This window comes from Rhinolophus sinicus, chromosome 1, assembly GCF_057876585.1.
Source record: "Rhinolophus sinicus isolate RSI-liver-muscle chromosome 1, RSI-T2T, whole genome shotgun sequence".
In the NCBI taxonomy this organism is placed as follows: Eukaryota; Metazoa; Chordata; class Mammalia; order Chiroptera; family Rhinolophidae; genus Rhinolophus; species Rhinolophus sinicus.
Genome location: NC_142501.1, coordinates 164,903,678 through 164,923,428, shown reverse-complemented (window position 1 = coordinate 164,923,428; position 19,751 = coordinate 164,903,678). Strand labels below are relative to the sequence as shown.

The window sequence follows — 19,751 nt, the reverse complement described above, 5'->3', positions numbered from 1 at the left end:
GGCATAAGGATTTTTTGTTTTCAGTGAGCTCATGGTCAGGCGGCTCTCCAGGGTTTTGTGTGTGTGTGTTTGTTTGCCTTAAGGATAGGAAGGCACATGAAATAATTGCATGTGGCAAAGAGTCTAGAAAAGATTCTTTCGTGCTGCTGCATCAGGCATGTCAGGGGGACCCACGTCATTGTCATCTGTCAACTAAAAGTAGTCACGTTACCCAGCTTTCTTATACCTCCCAGGATACTGTGAGTATTCATTGGATTCTAGATAGCTCTGTAGGGAAAAATTTTGAGTATATATTTATAATTCTATAATTATATATAAAAGATTGGTCACTGCTAAATTAGGAAGCCATGTACTGGCCTTGAGTCTTCCACACAATTAGAGAGACCACCTGGTACCCTTGGATATCAGCTGATTTGATTCACCAGGGCAGGATTCTGTAAATTATTATCACTTCAGAATCCATGTACCTCAAGTAGCTCACGGACAGAGCGACTTTGTCATTTTTATCAGGAATAATGTGAGGCATCAGATATGATGTTAGTGCTCAGCTCACAGAGTATCTGAATCTATCAGCCAGAGGAAAAGGTTCAGTTGCTGTAACACGAAAGCCAAAAATAATGTGGCTTAAAAATGAAGTTTGTTTTTTTCCTCAGGTAACAGTCCAGGGTGGGTGCCCCATATCAGTGGGGGAGGGGCCGGGTCATGCTCAGCATAGCTTCTTTCTTCTGGTCACCACCGTCGCAGCCCGCAGGAAATGAGTGTTTGAGAGATGCGCGTGCCAGGCCAGGAAGTGGTGCACATCCATTCTGCTCACATTTCATTGATAGGAATTTATGGCTGCGTCACAGTGCACAGAGGGCTGGGCAGCCAAATGCCTCGCTATTCTTCTAACATAATGGAAGAAAGAGAAAAATGGGTTTTCATAGACAGCTAACTGTCTTGCCACAGTCAGTCCCTCTGGCTACCAGGAATCCGTGAACACCCTATTTCCAACACATAGAACACACTTCATCCCAAGGGAGACAGACAAAAAGCCCATCCAGGAAAGTCCATGGTCTCTGGGTAATGCACAGTCCTTTCCATCAGGTTTGGACATGGTTCCTAATGATCTGGCAGCCTGTGAACTAAAAGGCAAGTTATCTCTCCTGCTACATATATACTCACACTCGATATACAATGGTGGAACAGGGAGTACAAAATCAAAATTAAAACTCCTGTTCAGAAAAGAGGAGCAAGAAATGCACACAGCAGCTCCTGGCCTGGAGCAATGCTGGAATCCTGGGGAAGTGGGAAGGCCACGTGCCCTGGCAGAAGAGGACCTTCCCTTTTAGACCCTGGTTCTGCTCTTAGGACCCCTTTGTCCATGCCTCTGTGTGTCCATTAGCTTTGTCCTTGGCAGAGGGGTCTCTTCCTGTTCAATTTCCTCTTTAACCAAATCTGAAGTGGGTGTTAGGGATATGCCCTCCTTGGTGGCTGCACAGCTTTTGCAGGGAATTGTATTAGCTGGTACAGATTTGGAGGTTTGAGCTACAGCAGTCACAAGATTTTATTAGCTTGTTTTTCTAATACAATTCCCTCAGAAACTCAGCTGGCTTCTGATCTGTTAACTTCCAGACAGTTCACATGCCAGCAGACTCTCTCAAAGTTCTTTCCAGCACATGGGTCTTGAGCCTGCTTTGTTTCTTTGCTTCCTTGCCCACATGCTTCTCTCTCTCAATGTGATGGTGGCTGTATTGAGGCCTCTGAAACAAAAGACTTCAGAGGGAAGGCAAATCGCTGTTTCTCATCTCTAATCTGGTGTTATTTGCGGTGTAGAAGCCATTGGCTTTCTAACCCTCCAAGGCCCCAAATTTCTAAACTCCTCTTCTTTTGCATCTCTCTTTGCAGATCAGTCTATTCAGACCTGGGCTAGTGTCTTTCTTATAACACCTTGGTAAAAATAGCAAAGAGCAGTCAATTCATACTAATATACAAGCTCTTTTCAAACATTTCTCCTAAAATTATAGGCTCAATAGGAATGTGGTCTGCTTCTAAGTCAGACATATCAGATGACAGTTTTCTTCCTTCCTTCCTTCCTTCCTTCCTTCCTTCCTTCCTTCCTTCCTTCCTTCCTTCCTCCTCCCCTTCCCACCCTCCCTAACTTCCCTCCCTCCTTTCTTTCCTTCTTTCTTTTTAAAGAATCAGGAGACGTTCTTGGCACAGACCATATTTTTGTAAGACATTTTCCTTGCGTATACTCTTTTTTTAAAAATTGTGGTAAAATATCATAATTTAAAATTTACCATTTTAACCACTTTAAGTGTACAGTTTAGTGGCATTAAGTACATTCACATTGTTTTGCAACCATCGTCACCGTCCATCTTCAGAACTTTTTTCATCTTGCAAAACTGAAACTCTGTACCCATTAAACATAACTCCATATTTCCCCCTTCCCAGCCCCTGGCAACCACCATTCTGCTTTCTGTCTCTATGAATTTGACTACTCTAGGTACCACATATAAGTGGAATCATACAGTATTTGTCCTTTTGTGTCCTGGCTTCATTTCTCATAATGTCCTCAGAGGTCATCCATGTTGTGCCATGTGTCAGAATTTCCTTTCTCTTTAAGGTTGAATAATATTCCATGTATGTAGATACAACATTTTGTTTCTCCATTCATCCATCAGTGGACACAACCCAAGAGTTGACTCTTTGGCTATTGTGAAAAATGCTGCTATAAATATAGGTGTGCAAATATCTTGATGAGTCTCTGCTTTATATCCTTATGGGCATATATCCAGAAATAGGATTATTGGGTCACATGGTTATTCTGTTTAATTTTTTGAGGTACCGCTGTACTATTCTCCACAGCAGCTGCACCACGTTACATTCCCAGTAACAGAGCACAAGGGTTCCAATTTCTCTACATCTTCACCAGCACTAGTTATTTTCTGCTGTTTTTATTTTTGTTGTTGATGATAGATATCCTAATGTGTGTGATATGGTACTTCATCTTTTGATGCTTGTTTTTTATGTTTGTTTTGTTTTTGTTTTTTTATTTTTTTATTACCGTGAAATATATATAACAAAATTTGTCGTTTTAACCATTTTTAAGTGTAGAACCCACTGATATTAATTATATCCACAGTGTTGTACAATGATCACCACTGTATTTCTAAAACTTCTTTATCACCCCATTGATGAAGTTTTTAAAAGTATATTTTAGACATTATGATAGTTGACCCCTAAATACTTCAGTATGCATCTCTAGAGAATAAAGACCTTTTCCTACTTAATATGCAATACTATTATCATATGAGCCTTCACTTCATTCCATTGGAGAGAACTTATGCACCGGGCCATCCTTACTTGAAAAGGAAGCTGCTAATTATAGTGTAGTTAAGTAGTCTTGCCCAGTTATAATGGAAGAAGGGAGAATGGATTTTGATGCTATACCAACTTACAGTAATAAAGCAATAAAGACTTAATTGATTCACATGAGAAGTTTGGGGCTGGTGATATCAGGAGTTTGGTATAGCTCCTCAATGATGTTTTCAAGGGGTCAGTTTTTTCTACCTTCTATTCTGCCATCCTCAGAATGTTGGCTTTGGGTCCTCATGTTTACTGTCTCGTGGTTACATAATGGCTGCCATAACTCTAGGTATTAGATTTCCACAACAGCATCTCAAGTGGTAAAGGAAGAAAGTGGGCAGAAAAAGGTTTTCCATTATCAGGGATATAAACCCTTCCCCTTGCTACTCAGTAGACTGCCCCTGTATCTTACTCACTGGCCAGGTGCAAAGGAGTCTGGAAAGATACTCAACAAAGGAAAACGAGACAGCTATGGTTGGATTGGACCAATCATGACATATATGTCGTTAGGCTGAACACATTGCTGTCCTGAATAAAACTAGACTCTGTTAGCTAAGAAGAAGAGGAAAAAGACTGTTGGGTTGGCAATTATATCTGCCACATGTGGGGAAATTTTTATAATATCACTGAAGATATAAATGGACTTTGAGGAGGATCTTGGCATAGAAACTTTAAGAAGATATCAAATTTTAAGTACTGGTAGGAGGGACTTCCCTCTGGGATTACTCCATTAATGGTGTGAGGACAATGTGTTCCATCTGTTTCAGAGAAAAAGAATCCTTTGGGTCACTAGCTTGACAGTATCCCTGTAAGTCATCTGTCAATTGAATAAAGGTGATTGATTTTAGAAATCAAGAAAGCATTGGGGAAAAATCAGTCACCATTGGTTTCACTTAGAAATTATCATATTCTTTTGGAGATTGTACTATATTACAGAAATCTTTTATTAATTAATGCAGAGGGTGCCCAAAAATGTATACACATTTTTAAGAAAGGAAAAAACTGTATTAAAATTGTAACACAATAATGATGCTAGCATTCATTTGATTAACACCATCTTTTGAGCGAACATCATACTACACATTGCTACCATAATTCAATTCAACTTTGAAAAGTAATACATAGGAGACATCTCTTAAAATGCGTACATTTTTGGCACCCCTGGTATATTGTTTCTTGGTAGTGCTCGTGAAAATTATTTGGGGGCAAAATTGACCTCACAGATTGAATAATGTTGTTTATTGTCTGATTAGAGGGAAGTCATATAGTTATAGGGTGACAGCAGGTCACTCAAACTATCATGCTTTCCCAACTTAGGATTCAATGAAAGCAAAATTTTAACTATTAGTGTAGTGAATTGTTTGTATTGCAGATGTCTCCATGCTGATTTATATCTGAGAGCCTGTAAACATTTTAGGAACAAAACAAAACAAAACAAATAGTTCTTGTCATTACCACTTGTAATTGTAAATGAATTACAAAATGATACAAGCCCTTCACATTTGCCCATGACACACATGGGAAATAGCTTAAGATTTCCAGAAAGTTAAAGAAAAAAAATCAGGGACACTGTTGGTTCACAGACACTGTGACAGTCGTGGTCATTAGTGGGTGGCTCGTTAATCTTTCCTGCTCTGTTCCAGCTGGACCTGAGAGCAAAATGAAAGATTGCTGTGGCAGGGAGCTCATTTTCTGATAAATTACAAAGTGAAAAAAAAAAAGGTAACTGAAGACCCCAAGCATCACTTGCAATGGAATACAGTTAACATTTATTGAAAAGCTGTTAAATGCTAAGCACTATCAGTGCTTTAAATGTATTTTCAGCCCTCATAAAAACCCTATGAGGCAGGTGTCATTATTATTCCCACTTTACTGATAAAGAGACTGAGGCACAGAGAGGACTTAACCAAGATTACACAACTAGTAAGTGGCAGAGCTGGGGTTCCAAACCCTGGCAATCTGGCTCCAGAGTCCATGAACTGCCTCTTACCATTACCCTAAAGAGAACAAACTCCTTCTAATTCCTAACAAGCAAAGCTTTCTGCCCCAGAAAATATTATCTTAACTTTTGTGACATTTCGCAGTCATTATTATAAGTGGTTTCTCACTAATAAAGTTTTTAAAGCTTTTAAAGTTTTTAAATGAAGATGATCCGATAGGAATTGCGTTTCTATTTGTAAATTGAAGGAGTTTTACAAATACCTGATAGAACAGAAAGTGTGTCTTTCAGGATTATTGTTGGTAACAGTACGGTAACAGTATAGTCTTTGACTTCAGTAGCTTTATTAGCTTATTCTGTAAAAACCATCTGTTTTGAATTTGATGATAAAATTGTGAAAAATTATATGACTTCAACTTTATCAATATCCCTTTTTCGAATCAGTTCAAGTAGCTGGATTTGGTGCTGAGTTATTGTGGGCTTATAGTAACACTTTGCTTCCCTGAGATTGCAAATTTTCAAGTAGCCAGGTATTCTCTTGGGCGTAATGTCAACAGCGGGAGCCACTGCAAACCTTGGATGTAGTTCATTTTCTCTCTGAGGAAGAATGAGAGCCTCTGGGATGCAGGTCACAAAGGGAGCAGGGAGAAGACTGGGATTTTCAGCCTCTGACTCAGTGTTGAAGAGTCCACACTATGCAGTGTCACTCCTACCACAGATTGGGTGAAAGAGAGTGAAGATCAAACTGTGATATTTATTGGAAGCAAAGAATACACGGTAGAAATGTACAGAGAGTTAGCAGTATTGGCTTTCTAGGAGGATTTGACCATCTGGATAACAGCTTTGCAAATCATTTGGATAAATTACACCATTTGGAGGAGAGTCTTCCAAACCACATCTAAATGCCAGCATCGTTTTAAGAAGGTTTATGCAATTCTGGCTCTTTTCCTCCTTGTGTCAGAAATTCATTAGGTGCCATTGTTCCAGAGATAGTTTACCTTTTGGGACATGGGAACAGTGATCTTAAGTATTTTACTGTGAAATATTATTGGAAGATTAACATCAGTGGAGAAAGTATTACACAGAATAAAAAAGTATAACTCAGCCTGCAAAGATAAAACTATCTTAGGAGTCTAGCGTATTCCTTCCTTCTCCCCCTTTCCTTAAAAAGGAAAGGAAAAATGTACTCTCCTGACTGGGAGGTACCGTGTGATAGGGAAATGTAAGTTTGGGTGACACTTTTTAATGTGACAGGAAGCAATGAACCAGTTTGTTTTAATGGTGTCTGAAAGAAGGGAAGAGAGAGAACTGTTTCTAAGCTTTGATTTTTAATTCTCAGATTACACTGAGGCAGTGAAGAGAATGAATTTAATAGGTAACTCATTATTCTTTGCAGAGGTACTTCCAGTCAAAAATCTGAATTTGTCAAGCCAAAAAGCTCAGAGAGTCTTATGAAACCAAAGCTAATCAAATGTTCATCTTCTGGTACCTCCAGGAATCCTTCAGCACAAAGAGTAGAAAGCACATCAGTGACATTTCTCTACTGCAGGTTCTTTTGTCACATTATAAACTGAGTACGGAGGAAAGAAGGACAAATCAATTGTTTGGGGCAAGAAGAGTATATGTAGCAGAGTCCCCTTCTTTGGTTAACACAGTCCTACCAGGGATGGAGAAAGAAGTAAAAAGACCACAATATGTCAGATGGGCATAACAAACCAGAAACTGGTCCTGAAAGAACTTTCTACTTTGATCTTCTGGTCTCTGTGATAACTCAAAGGTGAGTATGGAGGTGAAGTAGGTTAAGGGAGCTTTCTCCATCTACACACACACACACACACACACACACACACACACACACACCCCTCATTGCTCTGTTCTTAGGCTCGTACTTATCAGATGCCCAAAGAACCTGGCATGGTAGGGCATATTATGGTGAAAGTATATGTTCTTTATTATAAGAATCTTCCTTTACTACTTCAGAAGACTGACTTAGAATATCACATATTTCCTGATCCTTGTCAAAATGATCTATAAACTGTTTAGGGTCTCACTCGATTCAATAACACAATGGAGACCTATAGTTTAAAAAAGACATAACCAGATCACAAATTTAAATGTAAAACGTAAAACTATAACTTCTAGAAAAAAAATCAGAGCAGCTGGTTGGCTCAGTTGGTTAGAGAGCAGTGCTCATAACACCCAGGTCACTGGTTTGATTCCCATATAGGCCAGTGAGCTGTGCCCTCCACAACTAGAGTGAAAACAAAAACTTGACTTGGAGATGATGGGTCCTGGAAAAACACACTGTTCCCCAATATTCCCCAATAAAATAAAATAAAAAAATCTTTTAGGAGAAAATCTTCAAGATCAAGGGGTAGGCAAAGAGTTCTCAGGCTTCACATCAAAAAACACAGTCCATAGAGACCCCATGGGAGATCCAAGATGGTGGAGTAGATAAACACTGCCTGCGTCCTTCAGTAAACACATTAAAATTACAACTAAATTATAGATCAAGCTGGAGAACCACCTGAAGTCTAGCCGAACAGAAGTCCTATGACTAAAAATATAAAGAAGTCACGTAGAAGACTGGTAGGAGGGGCAGAGACATGGAATGGGCCCCAAACCTCCCTGTAGTGGTTGAGAATCAGGAGGGATACCTTGGCCGTGGAGGTTCCCCAGGAGGAGCGAGGGACCCCAGCCCCCCACAACAGGCTCCTCAGCCCAGAGTACTGATGCCGGGAAGAGGAGTCCCCACATCTGGCTGTGAAAAATAGTGGGGATTCTGACCATTTGGGTAGGACAGAAGGCTACCGGAAACCCAGATGTCCTCTCAAACAGCCCACGCACAGAATCACTCATTCGTGGGCACTCACCTTGGGCTCCAACAGAGGAACGGTGACTCAGGGGCCCTTGGAGACATATGGGGGCAGACTGAGGAGTGTGGTTTCAAGGGTAGGACTGGAGGATAGTTGGCATAGTCCCAGTGAGGGGTCCTCTTCCTGTGCAGCCAGCAGGCAGGCGCCATCTTTGCTATGTTGAGCCCACCCCCACAGGCCAAATCTGAATCTGATTGGCCTGGTGAGCTCTGCTGCTCAGCCCTGTTAACTCAGCTGGGATCCTGCCCTATACTCAGAGGTTGACTTCAGACCATAGCAGAGCACCACCCAATTAGCCCCACAAGTGGCACACATAAAGGGTGGTCTTAACAGGCACCAGAGCCCACTGGGCAAATCCCATTCAGTGAGGTAAGCCTCCCATACAGCAGCCTGTAAGCTGTGGACCTGGCCAAACCCCACAGCCAGTCAGCCTGAGGGTCAATCCCACCTACTGACATGCCAATAGCAATCAAGGCTCAACTACAACAGGACAGCTCACACAACACACACAGGGACACTCCTGGAGCACTCAGCACAGGTGACCTGGGAGACTGTACCAGGGCACCCACAGGACACCTACTACATAATGCCACCTGGCCAAGACTGGGAGACATAGAAGATCTACCTATTACATAAAAACAAGCAAAGAGAGGCAGCCAAAATGAGGAAACAAATGTGTCCTAAAGGAAAGAACAGCAGAAAAATCTAGAAAAAGAACTAAATGAAATGGAGGTAAGCAACCTACCAGAGACAGAGTTCAAAACAATAGTTATAAGGATGCTCAAGGAACTTAGAACTTAACAAAGAGATAGCAAGCATGAAAATAGGATGTAGAGGGGCCAGCCTGGTGGCAGGTGGTTGGAACTCTGTGTTCCTAATTCCGAAGGCTGCCAGTTCGATTCCCACATGGGCTCTCAACCATAAAGTTGCCGGTTTGACTCTTCGACTCCTGCAAGGGATGGTGGGCTCTGCCTCCTGCAACTAAGATTGAACACGGCTCCTTGAGCTGAGCTGCCACTGAGCTCCCAGATGGCTCAGTTGGTTGGAGTGCATCCTCCCAACCACAAGGTTGCTGGTTGGACTCCCACAGGGGATGATGGGCTGTGCCCCCTGCAACTAGCAACGGCAACTGGACCTGGAGCTGAGCTGCGCCCTCCACAACTACGATTGAAAGGACAACAACTTGACTTGGAAAAAATCCTGGAAATACACATTGTTCCCTACTAAAGTCCTGTTCCCCTTCCTCGATAAAATTTTAGAAAAAAATAATAAGATGTAGAAACCGTAAAAAAGAACCATTCAGAAATGAAGAATACAGTAACTGAAATGAAGAATGCATTAGAAGGAATCACCAGCAGATTACATGAAGCAGAGGATCAAATCAGCAATTTGGAAAACAAGGTGGCAGAAAACACCCAATCAGAACAGCAAAAAGAAAAAAGAATCCAAAAAAATGAGGATAGTTTAAGAGACCTCTGGGACAACATCAAGCGTAACAACATTCGCATCATAGGGGTACCACAAGGAGAAGAGAGAAAACAAGGGATTGAGAGCCTATTTGAAGAAATAATGACTGAAAACTTACCTAACCTGGCAAAGGAAATAAGACATAGAAGTCCAGGAAGTGCAGAGTCCTAAACACGATGAACCTAAGGAGGTCCACAGCAAGACACATTGTAATTAGAATGGCAAGGGTTAAAGACAAAGAGGGAATCATAAAAACAGCAAGAGAAAGGCAACTAGTGACTTATAAGGGAGCTCCCATAAGATTGTCAACTGATTTCTCAACAGAAACTTTGCAGGCCAAAAGGGATTGGAAAAAATATTCAATATCAAGAAAAGCAAGGACCTACAACTAAGATTATTCTACCCAGCAAAGCCATCATTTAGAATCGAAGGACAGATAAAGAGCTTCCCAGACAAGAAAAGGCTAAAGGAGTACATCACCACCAAACCAGTGTTACAAAGAATGTTAGAGGGATTTAGGATGGAAAAAAAAAATAAATCAAAATTATGAATAATAAAATGGCAATAGCTACGTATCTATCAACAATTACTTTCAATGTAAGTGGATTAAATGCTCCATTCAAAAGACATAGGATGGCTGAATGGGTAAGAAAACAAGACCCTTACATATGCTGCCTACAAGAGACTCACTTCAGATTGATAGACACACACAGATGGAGGGTAAAGAGATGGAAAAAATATTTCATGAAAATGTGGGGGTGGGGGGAAGCTGGAGTAGCAAAACTTATACCAGACAAAACAGACCTTAGCACAAAAGCTATAAGAAGAGACAAAGAAGGACCCAGTAGTCCCACTTCAGCGTATTTATCTGAAGAAACCCAAACGCAAATTTGAGGGGATATGTACATCCATATGTTCATTGCAACATTATTTACAATGGCCAAGATGTGGAGGCAGCCTGGCTGTATGTTGATGGAAGAATGGATGAAGAGGAGGTGGTACATATACACAATGGAATATTGCTTGTCCAGGGAAAGGAATGGGTTCTTGTCATCTGTGGTGGCATGGATGGACTTGGAGGGAATTTTGCTGAGTGGAGTGTCAAACAGAGACAGATGCAATGAGATTTCACTTATATGTGGAATCTAAAGAACAAAATGAAAAAACAAAACAGAAAGAAACTCATAAGTACAGAGAATATTTTGGTGGTTGCCAGATGGGAAGGGGGTTGGGGATGAGTGAGAAGGGGGATGGAAGTAAGAAGTACAAATTGATTATTGCACAGTAATCATGGGGATGTAGGGTACAGCATAAGGAACATAATCAATAATATTATAATAACTATGTATGATGTCCTATTAGTACTAGATTTGTTGGGGTGATAGATGGGGGCTTAAGGGCAGGGTGAAAAAAGGGGAAGGGATTAAGAAGTACAAATTGGTTGTTACACAGTAGTCATGGGGATGTAGGGTATAGCATAAGGAATATAGTCAGTAATATTGTAATAACTATGTATGGTGTCAGATGGGTACTAGACTTGTTGGGGTGATGGGTGGGAGGGTGTTGGGAGGACAGGATGTAAAAAATGAAGGGAGTAAGAAGTACAAACTGATAGTTATAAAATAGTCATGCGGATGTAAAGTAAAGCATAGGGAATATAGTCAATGATGTGGTAATAACTATGTTTAGTACCAGGTGAGTACTAGACAAGTCAGGGGGATCATTTCTTAAATTATATAAATGTCTAACCACTGTGCTGTACACCTGAAATTAATATAAAATAATATTGAATGTCAACTGTAATTGAAAAATTAGAAAAGGGGGGAAAAGTGAAGGGGAATAAGAGGTCCAGATTCTCAGGTATAAAACAAATAAGACATGGGGATGTAACATACAGCATAGGGAATGTAATCAATAATATTGTGATAGCATGGTACGGTGTCAGAAGGTTCTGGACTTATCATGGTGATCACTTCTTTAGGTATATAAATGTTGAATAACTACGATGTACACCTGAAACTAATAAAATGTATGTCAGCTATATTTTAATAAAACTCTTTTAAAAACTTGAATTGAAAATGAATAAAAGACATGTACAGACATTTCACTGAAGAGGATACACAGATAGCAAATAAGTACATGAAAAGATGGTCAATATCACTAGCCATCATGGAAATTCAAATTAAAACCACAGTGAGATATCACTGTGAGATATCCTATCAGAATGGCTAACATAACAAATAGTGATAATACCAATTATCACCAATTAACACCAATTATTAAGTGATAATACCAAATAGTGATATCACCAATAGTTATAATGGATGTGAAAAAACTCAATCAATCCTGTCTTGCTAGTAGGAATGTAAAATGGTACAGCTATTCAGGAAAACAGCTTGACTAATTTTTTAAAAACTAAACATGCAACAATCATACGATCCAGCAGTTGCAATCTTGGGTATATATTCCGAGAAATAAAAACTTATGTTCACACAAACACCTGTACACTAATATTCATAGCTTCTTTATTTGCAATCGCCAAAAGCTTGAAATAATTCAGATATCCTGCAATTGGTGAATAAACAAACTGGGTACATCCATACCATGGAAAAAGTATAAAAAGTATACTTTTTATACTTTTAAGTATAAAAGTATAAAAAGTATCAAACTATTGATGAACACAAACCTTTGATGAATCTCCAGGGAATTCTTAGATCCGAATGCTCGGTGAAAAAAGTCAGTCCCAAAGGTTACATCCTGTGTGATTCCATTTGTATAATATTCTTGAATTGCCAGAGATTAGAAAGGAGGGTTCAGGGGAGAGGAAGTAGGTGGGGGTTATGAAAGGGTAACACAGGGGGTTGTTGAGGTGATGGAACTCACCTGCCATGGGCTCGCTCCCCTTTTCGGAATGTCTGTGTTCTGTACCTTGACTGAGGTGGTGATCACACAAATCTACACATGTGGTAAAACTGTGTAAAACTACATGTACACCGAAAGGACTGCATGTAAAACTGGTGAGATCTGGATGAAGTCAGGATTGTATCCATGTCAGTATCTTGATTGTTGATACTGTACTATGGTTATAGAGGATGTTGCCGTTGGGGAGACAGAGTGAAGGACATACAGCATCCCTCTCTATTATTTCTTACAACAGCATGTGAATGTGCCATTATGTCCCTCCACAAAGGGCATAACCAATGTACAAATCCTAAAGTAGTTCCATCGGAAGCTAATATTAGGTTGGTGCAAACGTGATTGCGGTTTACAAGGTTAAAAATAAGTGCAAAAATTGCAATTACTTTTGCACCAACCTAATACACTACAACTATCCATAGACTTACCTTTTCACCTCTCAAGGCATCCTTTTGAGTTAAGAAAGGGCAATTTTGCCTATCATTAGGGAAGAGATACAGTGTGGTTTTTCCCAGAATTTGGATATAAGGTTGTCCTATGAGAATTAAACTAGTAAAAATAAAATAATTTAGGAGAGTAGCTATTAGCCACCTTAGATGTTTCCACAAAATAAAAAAAAGCAATGCATAGTGAAAGATACCCAAAGAGTAGAATCTCAGGAAAGCAGAACTTCAATATGCATGTACAGTTAAGATACTAATTTTTTTTTGAGAGCCATCTGAAGAAAAACTGTTACCATCAGGAAGGGTGTCTGCATTCTTCTAGAAAAATAGTAGCACAGAGAAGAAGAAAGTGTTAAGCTGCCCTGAGCCCTGATTTGGAGGGAGAGTATGTTGTCCTAGCACAAGCACTGGTCTCCTTGGCAGTTAGAACATGTATTATATGTGAGATGCTTTACCTGCATCGTCATTAATTCTCAGCACAATCCTACAAACCAGAAGTTATCTCCATAATTAAACAAAAGCTTAGGAGATGAAATAATTTGCCACAGATCACACAGCTAGTGAGTGGCAGAGCTGGGTTTCAGGCCCATGGGTTGCCATACTATTTCCATTACACCACGCTGCCTTTCTTTGAAGGAAATTAGCACATAAACCTATTGTAGCTTGATGGCATAGTCTCAGAATTATCTTGTTAACTGTCTTCATTCTACTCTTCTGCTTCCAAATTTTGCTTTCCCATATAGACGTCCATAAAAGGGGAGCCAATGTGAGTATTTGTCCATTTGGTAGTTGTGTTTGTCAGTGTACATGAATAAGGTGGCATTATATTTATTCACCAGTCCATTTTTAAAATCGTTAATAAACATGAGTTCTGGGGGTGATAATTCTGGGCACACTGGGGCATTCTGTTGCTGGACTTGGCTTAGTCTCCAAGGTACTACTGCCACCCTGTAAAGCCCGTCTTCTCCCTCTCTTCGAATTCAACAATCTTCATGTAGCAGGATGGGGAAATGGTGTTACACATTTAAGTCACTGGCCCAGGCCTACGGAGTCAGTGATGGGCTAAGCTAAGGCTGAGGACTAGGTTTAGAGTTAGGTTTCCTAAGTCTTATTCTAGTCTATTTCGGTGGTACTCATCCTGGAGGAGCAGCCTATTTCAAAGTATCTAGAATACTTTGGTTTACATACTCCATCAACATCCCTATTTTCTGTACTCCTTCTACAACTTAGCTACTGATGGAATTATTTTTGTTGGCATAATTAATAGCTTTATTATGAGCCCATAATTTTACGGACAAAAATAAATGAATAGACACTGACTAATCAAATTCTGTATGCTTGAAATATTCATCATTCTTTCCCACTATATAAACTAAGTAAACATGTAACACTGGTTCATACATTAGCTTTTATATATTGTATAGACTGTTCCATAAAAATAAGTATTCATTAGACCTCATCTCAATATTTCCATGAGCCAGTATAGTACCTGGCACAGGTGGGTGTCAGAACTTGGGCATTGGATTGGATTGGATCGATTGAAAGTGTCTCTACTGTCTTTCAATTCCTAGATTCTGTCACTTATTTAACACTCCTACCCAGATAGGTGTTTAGACTACAGTGTAACTTTTCAAAGACACATATTAGGTCAAGGTGTCTGTCCCTGGCCTGAAAAAACTACCTATTCAGGTAGGTCAGTTCTGGGAACTAAGACCTTCCTGAAACCTTGCAGGCTACCATGCTAAAGGGAGGGCTATGTTCTCTCTCTGTTCTCAACACTTGAAAAGTCCAAGGAATGTCATCATTATGAAAGCAGATGTCATGGACGTGCTCAGAAATGTGACAGTGCTGATTCAAACCCAGTAAATGACTTTTTGCAGTTAATTATAAAACCTGAAACAATGAGCAGCGATTGCTCCCTAGCGGTGCCATTTAATTCCACAGCCTTCTGCTTGTCAGTTCACTTGTGGAGGTCACTAGGGCACTTAATTTTCTTGGAACGGGTGTTTTTTGCCTTAAGGATAGCTGGCATCCAGTGTCTCAAAAAGATTTCTTTTCTGGTGGTTTTGGGCAAAGTAATAAAGTAATAGTTATTTCTTTCTGTTTTATACCAATTTCTCAGACACTTCTGAAATTTCTGCTTTTTACTTTATTTTGGTGGAGAATTTTCTATTTATATATTTTTGCGTTAACATACAACATCCCAAATTCTTGACTCTGTTTTTTTTTTTTCATTGTGTTTGTTGGCGCTAATTTAAAGTTATACACAAAACGTGATTTTCCAGAGTATTCATTTTAGAGTCTTCCGAGATAGTTGCTCAATAATGTCTTGAGAAAAGTTCAGATTTGCAAAGCATTTGTTATTTTCTCTTCTATTGCTAATTTATTTAACAACCATTTGTTTCTAACATTCTTGTCTACCAAGCTGTAGGCATATATGTACATGCAGATCCATCGAGTCATAAATGTTAACAATAGCACTAAAAGTAGGTTGGAGTTCGCCTTTGGTACCTAGCTCTTCTCCTCAAAGTACTTAACTCAAATCCTTTCGTCCTTTCAAAAAATACACTGATGCTTGTATAAGGATAAATGTCGTTATGAGAAATTTTCCATCAGTTCTCAACTAAGACTCTGGATTATCTGAGCTAATGCCAGATGACAATCATCCTTGTTACCTGCTCAAGGATTTCCCACATGTGTAGGCAGCAGTAACGATATTGATTTGAATCATGGTTTCATGAAATACACTCTTTTTCAGCTAAAGTAAACTTCCTTTCCGTCTTTAAAGTGATGTAAATGTTTGCCTTAGTGACTAATACCTGTTCATTGTATTTCAGGGGTACAGGCATGGATGGGAAGAAATGCAGCGTATGGATGTTTTTACCTCTTGTATTTACTTTGTTTACTTCAGCTGGATTGTGGATAGTGTGAGTATTCTCTTATTTAAGGACTCAGGTGCAATGTAAATAAAAATGTAAAGTTTTGATAGTATATATATATGAATGTATTTTTAAATACTTTAAATTAGTGTTTATGAATTTAACCTTCTGAAAGTCCCCATTTCTCTTCCCTTCTTCTACTACCCAAAGTAAATAAATAACAAGAGTGAGTAATAAATTAGGCAAAGCGGGTGGTGAATACTAGATTTATTTTGTGTTCTTGTGTTCTTCCAGTAATGAGCATTCTATAAACTGGTGATATGGGTTTATTATTTGCTAGATTTTCTGATTTTACACTAACATGCCAAGGATTCCATTCACAGTCCAGTTCATAGCCCAGCATTTTTTGTGACTGGGTCTGGTATGTTTATAAAATAGGTATCATTACATTGGAAGCCTTGGCTTATCACAGAATGTTCCCACATTTGCTTATTTCAAGTGCTATTCACTCGTAGAAAATTGTTTCAGTTCCTAGCAGTTCATTAAGAAAGGAGGGGAACTATTCCTGATATTAGAAATTTTGAATTTTAGAATTATAAGGTCTTATTTTCCAGTTTTCAGATTATAATGATTGTCATTAATTTGGAGGATGTTTTGAAAATTAAAGAACTGTTATTAATAATGACATTTGAACTTCAAAGAGCTAGATGATCTATAGGTAAAGCATTGTAGTGAAAGAGCATTTCCCCAGTTAGGAAATAAATGAATATGATTTAATGTGGTTAGTCTAATAAAGCTGGGAACAAATGATTCTTGTTTTTTTAAAAAAATTCTTTGTTTATTGTTAAACATTTATTGTTCTTTCTTCATAGATACTTTATAGCTGTGGAAGATGACAAAATTTTCCCATTAAATTCAGCTGAAAGGTAAAGTTTATCTCTGGGTAATTCAATAGATATAACAAAAACTTTGCTACTGGTGAGGTTAAACTGTGCACAAATGACTGCTTTAACCTGAGCTTCTTTGTTTTCCGTTATCTAGGAAACCTGGTGTGAAGCATGCACCATATATAAGGTAATTGATAATTCTCTTCTGATCTGTTGGATCTTAGGAAAAGTTGGGAGGGTATCTTAGTTTGGGCTACTTTAACCAAGTAGCATAGACTGGGTGGTTTATGAACAACAGAAATTTATTTCACACAGCTCTGGAAACTGGCAGTCCAAGTCCAAGATCAGGGTGCTAGCATGGTTGAGTTCTGGTGAGGGCCCTCTGTTAGAGTGTAGACTGCCATCTTCTCATTGCATCCTCATTAAGGTGGAGAGAGAGAGAGAGAGGGAAGGAGGGAGGGAGGGAGGAAGGGAGGGAGGGACGGAGGGAGGGAGGGGGGGAGAGAGAGAGAGAGAGAGAGAGAGAGAGAGAGAGAGAGAGAGAGAGCGCTAACTCTCTGGGACCCCAGGTCTCTGCCAGGCATTGGTCTTACCCTTTGAAATTGAGGTGGAGGCAGCCCTGCCCCGAAGGCCTGTGCCCCCCAGGCCTGAGGTGGGATTGGCAGCTGGGTGATCTCAGAATCGACTTTGGGGTCCCCTTCTTCTCTTGTCTCGAAGAATAGTGTGATCACAGCCAAGCTGGTCTGTGGTCCTGTCTTGCAGGGTCTAAGAAGCCCAGCAGTCTTCCTTCATTTTACCCCATTTTCTGTTTCCTTTAGCCCTAGCTGGCAGTGTTTCTACCCATGTAATCCTATCTCTATTCCTAGCTTTTGTTAAGATGGTTCATTAAATCCATGTTTTATACCCACACTAATCTCCTTATCAAAGAGCTGCTTGGCTACAACTTTAATGTTCTCTTCCAAACATTCTTTGTCACTTTTTGCAATATGGGTAGACTGAGAAGTTTCCAAATCTTTAAGATCTGGTTCCTTTTTGCTTAACAATTCCATCTTTAAATCATTTTTCTCTTTTCACATTTTACTGTAAGTCAGGAGGAACCAAGCCACTCTTTCAACACTTTGCTTAGAAATCTCTTCGTCTAAATGTCTAATTTTGTCACTCCCAAGTTCTACCTTCTACAAAACACTAGAACACAAACACAATTCAGCCAAGTTCTTTGCCACTTTATAATAAGAATTGCCTTTGCTCTAGTTTCCTATAGCATGTTCTTTATTTCCGTCTGTGACCTCATCAGAATGGCCCTTACTGCTCATATTTCTACCAACATTCTGTTTAGGATTATTTAGATATTCTCTAAGAAGACCGGAGCTCTTTCTTTAGCACTCTTCTTTCTCAGCTCTCACCAGAATCGCCTTTAAGAGTCCGTTCATGGCAATATAGGCTTTCTGAGATGGTACCTCAAAACTCTTCCAGCCTCCACGTAGTACCCAGTTCCAAAGCCGCTTCCACATTTTTATGTATTTGTTATAGCGGTACCTCCACTTCTCAGTACCAATTTCTGTTTTAGTCAGTTTGGCTGCTATAACAAAGTACCATAGACTGGATGGCTTATAAACAAAAGAAATTTATTTCTCACAACCTGGAGCCTGGGAGTCCAAGGTCAGGGTACCAGCATGGTGGGGTTCTGATGAGAACCCTCTTCTTGGTTGCAGTCTGCCATCGTCTCGTTTTATCCTCACAAGGTGGAAAGAGGACAAGAGAGGTCTCTTCTATAATGGCACTCATCCCATTCCTGAGGGCTTCACCCTCATGACCTAATCCCCTCCTAAAGGCCCCACCTCCTAATACCATTATATTGAGGGTTAGGATGACAACATATGAATTTTGAGGGGACACAAACATTCAGCCCACTGCACAGGGTTATAGATTTTAATAGCGTAATAATAAAACATTTCATATTTTTCAAGTATTGCAGGTGATGAACCTCCTGCAAGCTGTGTGTTTAGTCAAGTTATGAACATGGCAGCATTCCTAGGTAAGAAGATAATAAAACTTGCTTTATGTGCTTTGGTACATTTCTATTTATTTTCAGTTCTCCCAAACCCATATCAAAAGCATGGTGGGCTTAGTTGATAATTTGGTACCATAAGGCAACATGCTGAAACTAGCTTTTCGATTTGAGGGTCTTTTTTCTCATAAATCCTTTTATGTTCACCCTGATCATATTTTTCTCTTCCCTTTACTGTCTTTATCATTTCAGTGTATTCTTGACTTTATTTCTTTTGCTGCATGAAATACTATATTTCACATGCCATAAAATCCTGCATGAGAACGTAATATTGTACAATATGTTTCCTTTAAAAAGAAAGCCTTATTTATTCCTTCACTAGTAAAGATGAAAAATGCCTAGGCTCTGTGATAAATATCGATGTGTGTACATATTGTTTTTAAATCTGAAGGTCAGCATTAGCATGAGGGTGACGTTCTCCCTGGTGTCTGTACACATACCAAACTGACAAACGGAGATGTAGGTTAAAAAAAAACAGTAAAACTTCTGTACTTATGTCTAGCCCCAATTCCCCACTTTTTCTTCAGGGCCCAAGACCCTCATTCAATATCCTGCCTCCTTTGTTCTGTGAGTGCTTCCATGACCTGGTGGTCGCCTGGGGATGGAGGGAACAAGCCATGCTCTCTATCCTTTTCCAGTCGGCCTTATATACATTTCCTCAAGGCCAGGCCTCCCCCGTGTCTTTCAAAGGGTCAAGCATCATCATTGCCATGCTGGGGTGGAAGGGCCAGTGACAACTCCATTTTTCAACAGTGGTTTTCTGGAAGTGGTTCTTTTTGATGGTGAGATTCTCACTCCAAGTAAGAGATAAACATGATGTTATTACTGAGGGAGTATTTGGTCTTCATAGCATTTGCTCCCGCAAGAAGTGACTTTTTATTTCATCTATGCATAATCCCATCCCCCCCCCAGCCAAAAACAATTC

General features: G+C 39.7%; 1 protein-coding gene across 3 annotated transcripts in view; it reads left to right on the top strand.

Annotated features, from left to right (window-relative positions):
• TMEM150C (transmembrane protein 150C) overlaps window positions 1-19,751 on the top strand; it is a 69,129-nt gene that overhangs the window by 36,910 nt on the left and 12,468 nt on the right. For all 3 annotated transcript variants that reach the window (XM_019731365.3, XM_019731367.3, XM_074324327.2), the window contains exons 2-5: window positions 15,830-15,919; window positions 16,744-16,797; window positions 16,913-16,945; window positions 18,726-18,793. In XM_019731365.3, coding sequence (XP_019586924.2) covers window positions 15,840-15,919; window positions 16,744-16,797; window positions 16,913-16,945; window positions 18,726-18,793 — 235 coding nt within the window. In that variant the 5' untranslated portion in view covers window positions 15,830-15,839. The remainder of the gene's footprint in view (window positions 1-15,829; window positions 15,920-16,743; window positions 16,798-16,912; window positions 16,946-18,725; window positions 18,794-19,751) is intronic.